Source organism: Phoxinus phoxinus (genome assembly GCF_949152265.1).
Source record: "Phoxinus phoxinus genome assembly, chromosome: 11".
Taxonomy (NCBI): Eukaryota; Metazoa; Chordata; class Actinopteri; order Cypriniformes; family Leuciscidae; genus Phoxinus; species Phoxinus phoxinus.
Window position 1 is genome coordinate 7,465,781 of NC_136886.1, and position 13,002 is coordinate 7,478,782.

Sequence of the window (13,002 nt, forward strand, 5' to 3'; positions counted from 1 at the left end):
TTTGTTACAAAAAATGATTTCAAACTTTCTAATCATCAAAGAATCCTGAATAAATTATGACAGCTTCCAAAAAAGTATTAAGAAGTGCAACTGTTTTCAACATTGATAATAATAAGACTAGAGCACCAAATCATCATATTAGAATGATTTCTGAAGTAATATCTGTTGGAAATTCAGATCTGCCATCAATAATAAATTACAATGTAAAATATATTAAAATAAAAAACCTTTTTAATTGTAATAATATTTCACAATATTACTGTTTTATTGTATTTTTGACCAAATAAATGAAACCTTGGTAAGTAGAAGGGACTGAAAGATCTTACAGACCCAAACATTTGAACAGTAGGCCTAGTGTTTAATCTCAAATCTATAATATTTTGTATTTCCCAATATTATGCACTTTTAGTAATTATTTGGTGCGCAGTCATGTAATCAGCTGGATAATGCACAGTAATTAGTGCAAAATGAACCCCTTCAGGCTGATTCAAGTCTGATCGCCCTGTCGAGTTTAATGTGATAATGACAGGCTGATTGTACAATATATCCCTAACATATTATATTACTAAATTACTTCATCTATTTATAATGCATTTTATTTATAATATTGTAAGCTTCAATGTTTCAACAAGTCAACGTTTCAACAAGTCACACAGCATAGGATGATGTACCTGGTATTCTGGGAATTTTGATCTGCGGGCTGCTGCTGCCTTCTCCTCCTTCTCCAAAAGGCTTGATCTGGATGAAGTACTCCACATCTGTGGGCAGCGAGAGCTCCACCGACGTGGTGTTAGTCTCCATAACGTTGGGCCGGCTGAAATGGTTCCGCTTGTACAGCACCTACAGAACCGTTCCAAAATGTTTTAGGAACAATTACCTCCAATTACATGGTCCCACATTATATCACACCCAGTGTTGGGGGTAAGTAACAGATAGTAATACGGGTAAAATATGACTTTTATCAAGTAACTAGTACATTTACAACCAAATATGATTTACTTTTTCAAATAACTAGTACATTTACAACCAAATATGAGTTACTTTTTCAAATAAGTAACGCAAGTGAGTTTGTTTTCCCATGTATTGACTGACACTTCTGTCCCTATGTTGAGAGAAAAGTGCAGAGGTGTTGTGTGCGCTGTGTGAACATGATAGTTATTGTAGTTCTAAATGCATGATCACATTTAGTTTTAGACTAAATGTGATCAAGCATTTACTTATCAAACTTGCACAAAAAGGTTCAGTTTTCCTCAAAATGAATAAAAACAGTGAAATGCAAACTCAGAATATTACACACACAAACATGCAAATATTAAATGTTTAAGTATGTCAAATATAAATATACTTTATGTATTTATTCTCACTTTATTAACCAATGTCTTTGATGATCCTGTTCAACCATACCAAGCAAAAATGACTTTAAACATCACATTTATTTGTAATTTTCGAAAGGTTTGTTAGAGTTGCGCCCTCTATTGTACAGGCATGAATTTGCATAAAAAAGCAAGCCCAGCTCAGGAGAGAGAAAGTAACACAAAGTAACGCAACACATTAATTTCCATAAAAGTAACACAATAAGTTACTTTTTTTAGGGAGTAATACAATATTGTAACACATTACTTTTAAAAGTAACTTTCTAACGTTGATCTGACCAATATGGGATTTTGAATGGCTGATGCAGAAATGTACATAGCATAGGGGCTGATTTAATATTAGCAAATGTGATTGCTCTAACAAGTCTTATTTACTCTACAATCACTACATTCAAAATAAAAACGTCCTTTTACACCAAACCGCAAATATTTGGAGTGAGTTTTTGGCTTGAATTATTGAATTGAAATTACTGATCCTATGAAGATGCAACAGAATTTTCAGCTATGAAACGGCACCAAACAATACAAGCATTTGTGTGGTGCTGATACACTGAAAGCCGTTTAATCATTCAGCAATAAAGTACTGTGTCATATTGGGAATGTAGTTTTGCAAGAAGATTTGGGCTTACCTTATATCCCATAACCTCGGATTCATTTTCAAGAGGTTTCACCTGTTCCCAGTTGAGAATAATCTTGGAGTTTGACGTGTTCCACATGACTTTTGAGGGCGGCTGGCTGGGGGCTGGATGAAGACAGACACAAATCAGAGAGAAAATAATCGAATACAATAAGGCCCTGTTTACACCTGGTATTGAGATGTGTTTTTGGTCGATCGGATCACAAGCAGACGGGGTAGACACATACTCGTTTACACCTGGTGTTTTAATCCGTCTCTTTTGTCCACTTTCAGCCACTTCTGTCCTGAACTCTTCAAGAGGAGGGTCTATGGGCGGGTCAAATTCTCGATCTAATGGACAAAACAAGCTTGCACAATTGACGTGAACGCGCACGGAGACGACGGAAAAACATGCAGAGGGAATCAGCTTTCATTTCTGCTCTGACAGCCCCAAGTACACGCCGGACGCTGTGAGTGTGTGTTAAATCAGGAATGGTGAGAGAACATTGTGCTTGGTGCGTTTTTCATCTTCAAACCAAACTCAGGTCTTCAGACAACAAAGTTTAAATCCCATCTAGCGCGCTTCCCATAATGTTTTAGGTCAGTAGGCGGTATTTTTTCGCTGTTCGAACACATTCGACCACATTAGCGTTTACAGCAATCTGGTCGAATGCGTTTTGGTGGAAAGTGGACAAACTCTAAATATTTTAGACCCCGTTTAAACCTGTATTAGCGTCATTCACCTGTGATCTGATCGACCAAAACAAATCTTAATACCAGGTGTAACCTTTATAGTCAAACACCCAATCATTAATAACATTCTCTTCAATCAATCTATTAAACAAAAAAAGGTACTTACGGGGCTTTTTGGTGGTAACATTGACCGCTGGACTTGGTGGTCCTGTTCCTGCTGTGTTGTAAGCTCTCACCGTTATATAGTAAGAGCTACTTCCTTTTAAGCCTTGAATAATGGCTATTGTTCGGTTTCCTACTGTCCTCAGCACACTAGCTGTATCTTCTTTGCCATTCTTCTCCCAGTATCTCAACTACAGAGAAAGACAAAACAGAACCGCTCAGCATTCAACTTTAATTAAACTTGGTGCAATATCATTTAAAACTATTGGGAGAAACAATTCATTTATAATTTTCTTTGTGGAGTATCTGAATTGCAGGCTATCTGCTTACAGGTACTTTGGTTACTCAGCCACTGAAGTGTGGCAGTATTGAAATGAACCTGTCATAGGAAAATCATCTTATGCAACGTTTCCCAACTGTCAGGTTGACTGATTTTCTTTTCCCCTCCCAAAGTCTGTGGACAGTCCCAGCTGAAGAGTCAGAGATGGATGGTGCTACAAACCTAATTTGTATTTGTTCCATAACTGTTAGTAGAGGACAAAAAGGTCTCCGTGCTTTATATTTACGGTCTTTGTAGATGACTTACAACAAAGAAACGACTAACAACACAACTCTAACTAGGAGTTGGTTGCAATAGTACAGCCTCAAAACACTGTTACTATCAAATTAAAAAGGTAGCTCACATTGTAAGATCTACAGTGCGCAGCAACAGTACTCTGGGAGATTTTCTCCATAGGTTGTTTCCTCAGTGATAACAAAACACATTACTACCATGTGCAAAACTGCTTATAGCTGCCAGACTCCTGGTGAAGAACTTCACTACCCATAATCCTGTAATCACATAAGTCCCGCCCACTCCCATAAAGCACTGTGAGAGATGTAACAGCCTCCTTATGATCTCAACTTCTTATATACATTAATATCTTTTTATGGTTATCTTGTTAATGTTGTATTATTAAAATGTTAAATAAATTCTATTTTATTCCTGTAAAGGCAAAGATACATTTTTCAGCATCCAATACTCCAGTCTTCAGTGTCACGTGATCCTTTAGAAATCATTCTAATATGCTTATTATTATTATGAATGTTGAAAATAGTTGTGCTGCTTAATTTTTTTTGTGTGAATTGAGATACATTTTTTTAAGTTTAATAGAAAGTTCAAAGAACAACATGAATTTTGAAACATAATTTTTTGTAACATTATAAATGTCTTTACTGTCACTTAAAAAAAAAAAAATTGTGTCCTTGCTAAATAAAAGTATAAATTTCTTTAAAAACTCTTTTGAATAGTATTGCATAATATTTGTATATTTTGTAAAAGTTCACACAGATTTATTTTGAAGGATTAATTCTATATTTAGCTTTGGCATTTAGCAAATTTGATTCATGTTCATTTAAAAAAATGTGCATAATGGTTTTAATATTTAGGGTTTTGAAAAATCTTAAGTAATTACAACAATAAACAAAATATTTTGTATATTGTAAGTTGCAAAAAAATGCAACTTTTAATGTGAAAGTGTTTAGTGTGTACCTCATAGCCAAGAACACGTTTCTTGCTCGTGCTCCAGGGAAGGGCTTTCCAGGACACCTCGATGTCAAACGCTGAAAGACTTTTGGCTCTGAGTCGACTGGGGGCCCTTCCAGGCTCTGAATTCGATGGAGAAATTCTTCGATTAGAGCGTTTTATTCAACAAATGTCTGTAAAAGTCCAACTCTTTTTGAAAAACAAGGCTGGCCATGATTAATGGGTTCTGGCACAACACACTTCAGTTAACTTGGCTCCTATTAACTGGCTGCTAAGCGTAACACAGCAAAATGTCAAAGGTGACATTTGACTTTAATTTCTCTGTTGCACACAACGGTTAATATGACTGACCCTCCTCAGCAGAGTAGATGGTGACCACGGGCCCAAAAGGTCCTTCCCCCTTGTTATTGTACACCCCCACTTTGACTTGGAACGGAGAGAAGGGTAAGATGGTCTCGTTTTTGAAGACGTATTTGGAGGCTTCGGGAGAGGGAACTGCCGCCTGCATCCACCCGGTGGCGCCAAAGGGCCGGAAAGCAACAACGTAGCCAAACCCCCCTCCGTTCTGGAGCTCTTCAGGAACGGGCTGCAACACAGACATACACCCACAAATAAAGCACATATATCTATAATACAGTACATTCCCTTTATTATAATTCCCTGATGTATCATCCTTATATACTACTCCTTATATGTAGGCTACACCACAGACAAAAAAAAAAAAAAAAAAGTCAATGTTTTTTGGACATGTAGGCCTACCATGGTAATCTAAATGTCATGGTTTTAAAACCGTGCTACTTGTTTGTAAGGTGTTTTCTCTTAAAGGGATATTTCAACTAAAAATTTAAATTCTGTCATTGATTAGGCTACTTACCCTCATGTTATATCAAACCTGAAAGACTTTCGTTCATCTTCAGAACACAAGTGAAGATCTTTTGATGAAATCTGAGAGCTTTCTGTCCCTCAATTGACAGCTACACAAGTACCACTTTGACGCTTCAAAAAGTTCATAAAGAGATTGTAAAACTAATCCTTATGAATTGAGCATTTAAAGTCCACATTTTCTGAAGAGACACATTCGCTTTATATGATGAACAGACTGAATTTAGGCTTTTATTCACATTTAAACATTGATCAGTGAACATAAATAGAAGCTCAGATGAACCTGCTTGGCGGGCGAGAACAAACCTCATTGGTTCTTGCAGAAGCTCAGACGTGCTGCGTAACATGAGAACAAACCTCATTGGTTCTTGCTGAAGCTCAGACGTGCTGCGTAACATGAGAATGAACCTCATTGGTTCTTGCTGAAGCTCAGACGTGCTGCGTAACATGAGAATGAACCTCATTGGTTCTTGCAGAAGCTCAGACGTGCTGCGTAACATGAGAACAAACCTCATTGGTTCTTGCTGAAGCTCAGACGTGCTGCGTAACATGAGAATGAACCTCATTGGTTCTTGCTGTAGCTCAAACGTGCTGCGTAACATGAGAATGAACCTCATTGGTTCTCACAGGTCAAGCGAACATGCTTGAACTTCTGTTTACCAAAACTGATGTGTTGTTGATGAATGTTTGTGGAAAAATAAAGCCTTAATAAAATCTGTTCAGAAAAATGTGCACTAAACAGCTCAATTCAAATGGATTATTTTTACGATCTCTTTATGAACTTTTTGAAGCGTCAGTGTGGTAGTTGCATAGCTGTCATTGGAGAGACAGAAATCTCTCAGATTTCATTAAAAAGATCTTCATTTGTGTTCTGAAGATGAATGAAAGTCTTGAGGGTGAGGAATTAATGATCTTTTATTTTTTGGGGTGAACTAACCCTTTTACTCAAGAGTTTACACACAAACCCGTCTGTTATATTTTGGCTGTGCAGACAGCAGGGTGTATGACTTTCCTGACACCTGTCAGGCATCAGACGCCGTATTCGCGCTAATCTCTGCTGCGACGTGGTCTGAGGCAATAGCTGTCATCTCGGCCTCTTCAGCAAGAGAGGGATTCCATCTCCCAGGAAATCGTTTTTGCCAGGTAATGATATCATGGTGGTTTTTGTTTGAAATATTGGTCTGCCACTGACCATGCAGTAATGCGGTGCGGTAACGGTGAGACCACCAGAAAATAGCATCCATTAGTCCGAAACCATGGCATGTGACTCAAAGAAGGGGGAGATTATGTTTTCACGCTCGCACACTTGTGTGGGAGAGCTTAACGGCTAAATAAAAATGCACCTGTAATCAAGCGCTCACTCCAGTGTCTGCTGTGAAAATAACAATTTGCCATAGAGAGACCAAACCTAATGGGATGTGTTCCGAAACCAATGAGCTGCCTTGTTGTCTATTACCAGTAGCTGCCTTCTAAGATTTAGAGCAGCAAAAACAGTGCTCGACTGACAACTGATTTCAATCAATCAATCAATCAATCAATCAATCAATCAATCAATCAATCAATCAATCAATCAATCAATCTATCTATCTATCTATCTATCTATCTATCTATCTATCTATCTATCTATCTATCTATCTATCTATCTATCTATCTATCTATCTATCTATTGAACAAAAGATGGCGTTCTGTGGTATACGTCATTCTTATTTAAAAAACAACAGAACTGAAGTTTCAAGTTCCCTGTGACAAACTTCCAGCTCAATAGATAATACCAGCTGACTCTCAAACCTGAACAATAGAACATGTCTCATGAAAGGAGATACAGAAAGAGAGAACGTAATCTTTGAAAAGTTCCTCGCAAAAATTCGAGGGTAACTCCATTTAATTATCTTTGCTGCTTCTCCTGTATGACAGCGGCAGTTATTGCCACGCAGCTCTTACAGAAAATGAAGTGTTATGTGTATCCACTGTACTATGATTAATGAAAACCTCACATAAAAGGAACAATGAAGTCTAGCCAGCTTGCAAAGGGAGACTGTATACAAAGGACCCACTAAGGGAGACACACACACACACACACACACACACACACACACACACACACACACACACACACACACACACACACACACACACACACACACACACACACACACACGGGCGAGCGAGCGAGTGAAGTGCATTGGCCATCTTACCTCCCAAGTGATGACTAACTCTGATCGACTGCCACCTCCTCCGCTCACGTTGGCTGGGGTGACCTTGGGAACTGGAGGAAGGAAAAGATTTACTCAGTTTGGCTCAGGTGTGTCCATTTCAGACTTCGGTTTTTGCATATCATTTGTAAGTTCAGCAAATAACATGGACATGGTTTGAGCTAAAAAATATTTTCATGTATAAATGACATGCTTATATTTTTAGATGCTGGACACCATTTCTTTTGACAGTTTTAACTGTATGATTCAAAAGCTCAACTGTAAGCTGAAAATAAAAACTTAGAAATTTAGTTAAAAAAAAAAAAAAATATATATATATATATATATATACTAGTATGTTTTTGGGACTGCAAAGAAATTAATTTATTCAAAACTTTATATCAAAAGTGAGAGTAAGACATTTATAAAGTTACAAAAGAATTAAGCAGGACAACATTGATAATAATGATAAAAATAAAAGTTTCTTGTGGAGCAAATCACCATATTATAATAATTTCTGAAGGATCATGTGACACTGAAGACTGGAGTAATGATGCTGAAAATTCAGCTTTGCCATCAACAGGATTAATTACATTTTAAAAGATATTAAAACAGAAAATATTTATTATAAATTTCACATTTTATTATATTTTTGATCAATTAAATTTAGCCTTGGTGGGCATAAGATATTTTTTTCAAAAACATTTAAAAAATATTACTGACCACAATTTTTTTGAACGGTAGTGTAATATATATATATATTTAATGGCATTGCTGTGCGAGACATACATTTTTAAAAGTACAAATACTCCATTTTAGCCTGTTAGTAATTTATACTAGCCCATAAAACTGCATGCATAATTACATTTTAACATTTTCTGAAGAAATGTGAGTGGTGTTTGCATGCAAAATGAGCCGCCAGGATGCTCAAGCATTGCAGCATATTGCTATGGGGTTTTCTAAAGTGCTTTGTAGCATTTTGCTCGGGTGTTTGCTAACTGGCTAAAGTCAGAAGTCTTAGATATGGCTTTAGGCCTTCTTCAACGCAAGTAACAGAAGATAGCGAGTCACACCACATGACGCTAATTGAAAGAGCCACATGCAGGCTAATGTGTCTGAAGCACTCACCTGTTTCTTTCGTCCTGGCTTTCTTCGAGGGTTTGCTGGGCTCTCCTGTGCCCACTGCGTTGCTTGCCAAAACTCTGAACTCATACTCCACCCAGGGGTTAAGCTCGATTACTGTAGCAGTCAGATGTGTGCCCCCCACCACCTCCGGCACTGGAACAAAACAGAACACACACGTACTGTGAGACGAGCCTCCTCGTGAGTCTGCGCGCCCCCCCGCACGCTCACACAAACAAGATGCACAGCGCGGGTCTCTTCGGCTCGTGAGATAATAGGCTCCGTAGGTAAGATACAAAACCAGGCGTATCGACAGGTGCTGTGAAAGCGGAGATAAAAACAACACCCTATAGTTCCAATTATCTATCTATCTATCTATCTATCTATCTATCTATCTATCTATCTATCTATCTATCTATCTATCTATCTATCTATCTATCTATCTATCTATCTATCTATCTATCTATCTATCTATCTATCTATCTATCTATCTATCTATCTATCTATCTATCTATCTATCTATCTATAGGTAAGCGCCCTATATCTTTCTATACTGCCAATCAATGTTTTTGGGGTCAATACGATTTTTTGAAAGAAATGAATACTTTTATTCAGCAAGGATGCATTAAATTGATCAGAAGTTATAGTAAAGACTTTTTATGTTGTTACAAACGTTTTTTTAAAAGTATATTTTAAAATGGAAAGTTATTTTACAATTATTTTTAAATATTAAAACATTTCACAATATTACAGTTTTGTACTACATTTTTGATCAAATAAATGCAGCCTTGGTGAGCATAATAGACTTCTTAAAAAACATTAGAAAATTGTTCCAACCACAAACCTTTGAACAGTAGTGTGTGTGTGTGTGTGTGTGTGTGTGTGTGTGTACATGTTTTTCTATCCCGGTGGGGACTTAAACCTGAATACACACAGACTCATGGGTACTCGTGTCACTGTGGGGATCTAAATTGAGGTCCCCATGGGTAAACAAGCTTATATATCATACAGAATTAGTTTTTTTGAAAATGTAAAAGTGCAGAAAGTTGTGTGTGATGGGTAGGCTTAGGGGTAGGGTTAGTGTAAGGGGACAGAATATACCGTTTGGACAGTATAAAAACCAATGCGTCTATGGAGAGTTCCCACAAAGATAGCGAACCAGACTGTGTGTGTGTGTGTACACACCCCATACAGCCCATGGGTACATTTTACTGTCATTGTGTGGAAAAGAGCAGCCTCAACATTTTGTAAAACATCTCCTTTTGTATCGATGTTCAAGCTACAGAGAAAGCAAAACTACATGTGGTAAAACCAATCATTTTAGCAAGGCCTAAAAAAAAAGCACAAACAAGCATAAAAAAAACATGTACGCAATAGGAGAGAAAAAAAGCACGGGGACGAAATAGGAAACTATGCAGAAAATGTTTTGATCAGTGAAGGCTGGTTAGAAGCCCCACCTGTGCTAACAGCTTGCCAGCCGAGTGAGAAAGGGGTTCTAGCCTGGATGGTGTAGGCAGTAATTGGACTGTGATTATCAGGACCAGGCCTCCAGGAGAGAGTGGCAGTGGTATCTGTGATTTCTTCCACATGGATGCTGGTAGGGGGGCCAGGGGGACCTGAGACAGAAGACAGCCATGCAAACCAGAAACACACACACACACACACACACACACACACACACACACACACACACACACACACACACACACACACACACACACACACACACACACACACACACACACACACACACACACACACACACACACACACACACACACACACACACACACACACACACACACACAATGATGTCACGCTTGTAGGCTGCACATAGACGGCCCCCTAAAGCACAGCAATGCAGCTGGTTAAGTCTGAGCTAGATGTTTTTACTGACTTAAAAGCTCTAATTAGATTATGTCTCATTTTTTATGGGTAATTTTTTTGCTGTAGCAGGAAAACCAGCACATCTTTCCTCCATTTGGTAAACATTTACAATGCGTCACTGGCTTGTTTAACAGTCTGTAACACTGTATCTAGTTAGTCTTCATGATGGATATTTAATATTCAATAGCCAGAGTGTGCAAAAGTAGATGATGTCTTATATATGTATATAAGATATGAAACCACATGCAAGTGTTATATATGTTTCACAGCATTTTCACCTCTGACAATCAGGTCAGTTGCAATGGAGCTGCTGTCCACCTTGGTCTGTACGGCACACGTGTACTTCCCAGCATGCCTCAGCTGAATGTTTCGGATCATGATGTCACCTGCCGAGTGCTGCTGAAAAAGAAAGATCAAAGATATGGTAAGGAGTTACAGATTGGGTAGAGAAATTAAACATATTTTATGAATCAGTTGTATTTGTACATCTTAAATGATGCTTGGTTTAAATTGTATTTATATGTACTGACATTATAGTACATATATTTGATATTTATCAGTATAACAAAATAAGTATAACAAAAATCTGATGAAATTTTTTTCAGCTTTCTGTACAGCCGTAGACAAACTAGGACTACAAAGACATTATTTGAAAAAAATCTTTGCACCATGGACTATTATTGTCTTAAATGACATGCAAAAATATGTAGGTCAAACAAAAACTCTTTTTTTTCCTACCAAGTGGACCAGCGTATATGGTGAATAAAAAATATGGCTAATTTGGGTTTGGACTATTTTGGTACCTGACTCTGTGAGTACTTAGAACAATTTAATGAACTTAAAGCGTTCATGAGAAATAAAATTTTCTTGATCTTTTGACATATAAGACACTGCAAGCCTAGCTTAGCACAAAGACCGTATACATACTGGGAACTATATTCTCAGAAGGCGAAGCACTGCTACTTCTGTGGAGTGATTTGCTCGCAGCACATGAGAAGCCTCGAGGTGAGGAGCAGAGAGTTCGCTCAGAGTGTTGCGCTAATCACTCCGCCCAAGTAGCTTTCCTGTAGCTCAAACAGTAGAGCGATGGCGCTTGTAACGCCAAGGCCATGGGTTCGATTCCCAGGGAAAGCAAGAACTGATAAGAATGTAAATGTAAATGTGTACCTTGAAATGCAATGTAAGTTGCTTTGGATAAAAGCGTCTGCCAAATGCATATATGTAAATATATGTAAGTAGCAGTGCTTCGCCTTCTGAGAATATAGTTCCCAGTATATATACGGTTAGAAGATTGCTGTGTGTCATGTGACCTTGTTATTTGTACACGCTGTGACTATACAAATCACAACATATAAATAGGAAAATGTTGGCGTTATTTTGTCACTTATTGGGAGCAGTATGCTAGCTGGAGCCGTTTACCTCCAGTCTTTGTGCTAAGCTAGGCTAGCGGTGGGTGCGTCAAACAGAGTTACGGCAGAGTCTCCGGAAGAAAGCACATAGAGAACGCTACGTTTGTTATTGTTTTGATCTGAGCCAACATCGGAAGTTTTCAGATATGTAATGGCGGGGACGTTGAAAATGATTTTAATATGCAAAACTGTTACCCAATCATTGCAGTGGGTCAAAGTCTTGAATGCTTGAATTAAAACAGTGTGTTCGAAAGCGAGGGTCAAAAACAGGAGAGAAGTTAGGATGTCTTTTGATGAAAAATCTTGATACAATTATTAGTGGACCTCAGAGAACATATATACATTTATATTTGCATTATATATATACATTACACTTATAATTTATATTTATAAATGCAGTTCATATATAAATGCAGCTATTTTTTCCTTATCAAGGGTATACTTTCCCCACATTCTTCACTCAAAGTGCTGCTATTAAGATACATCACTCATATTAAATCATAGTAATCAGGTAAAATAATATTAGAGTGGCAGTTTTTGCTCTTAAAATAGAGCACTTCCATCTAGAAAGTTCTCCATTGCTTGTTTCTTTGGAGACGGGGCACCTCTATGGATGACATGATGAACTAGATGACAAGAAAAGCGATCAGCCCCTCACCCTCAAAAGGAGAGGGGAAAAAATATCATGAACTTTTAATGAAAAGAAATGCATGTGACTGTACAAGTGCTACAATTCATACTGAGTGGGAAGCTTAATTATACTGTAGATTAATACAGAATGGGTTGTCAGTGCCTGCACATATAATGGGAAAATCTCTTATCATAAATTCACAAACTCAAAACTGTGGAATTTAATGAAAGAATTAATGTGATTTTTTCCCCAGCAATTCAGTTGAAAGTACTCGATATGAATATCTAAAGAACAATATGTTACCAATTACAGTTTAAATACATTTGCATATGTGAAGTGTGTCCAGCTAGTAGACACAGCATTAGTTCTTAATATATTTTTTTAAGAAAAACAAGTATTTAAAAATTTATTAAAAAACTATGGCTCTGTTCCAAAACCTATTAGCAGCCTATGCACTGGCAATATTTTAAGCTTGCACAGGCTTAAAACCTGTTATAAAAAGTAGTAAGC

The 13,002-nt window shown here is 37.5% G+C and overlaps 1 protein-coding gene across 2 annotated transcripts in view; it reads right to left on the reverse strand.

The window, feature by feature from the left end:
* Window positions 1-13,002, reverse strand: part of cntn4 (contactin 4) — a 140,023-nt gene that overhangs the window by 3,243 nt on the left and 123,778 nt on the right. The window contains exons 14-22 of one of the 2 annotated variants that reach the window (XM_079627586.1): window positions 10,731-10,851; window positions 10,023-10,181; window positions 8,572-8,721; window positions 7,447-7,517; window positions 4,721-4,955; window positions 4,376-4,491; window positions 2,849-3,035; window positions 2,003-2,115; window positions 672-840 (exon numbers count right to left, since the gene is read on the reverse strand). In XM_079627586.1, coding sequence (XP_079483712.1) covers window positions 672-840; window positions 2,003-2,115; window positions 2,849-3,035; window positions 4,376-4,491; window positions 4,721-4,955; window positions 7,447-7,517; window positions 8,572-8,721; window positions 10,023-10,181; window positions 10,731-10,851 — 1,321 coding nt within the window. The remainder of the gene's footprint in view (window positions 1-671; window positions 841-2,002; window positions 2,116-2,848; window positions 3,036-4,375; window positions 4,492-4,720; window positions 4,956-7,446; window positions 7,518-8,571; window positions 8,722-10,022; window positions 10,182-10,730; window positions 10,852-13,002) is intronic. The other variant, XM_079627587.1, reaches the window with a different exon arrangement.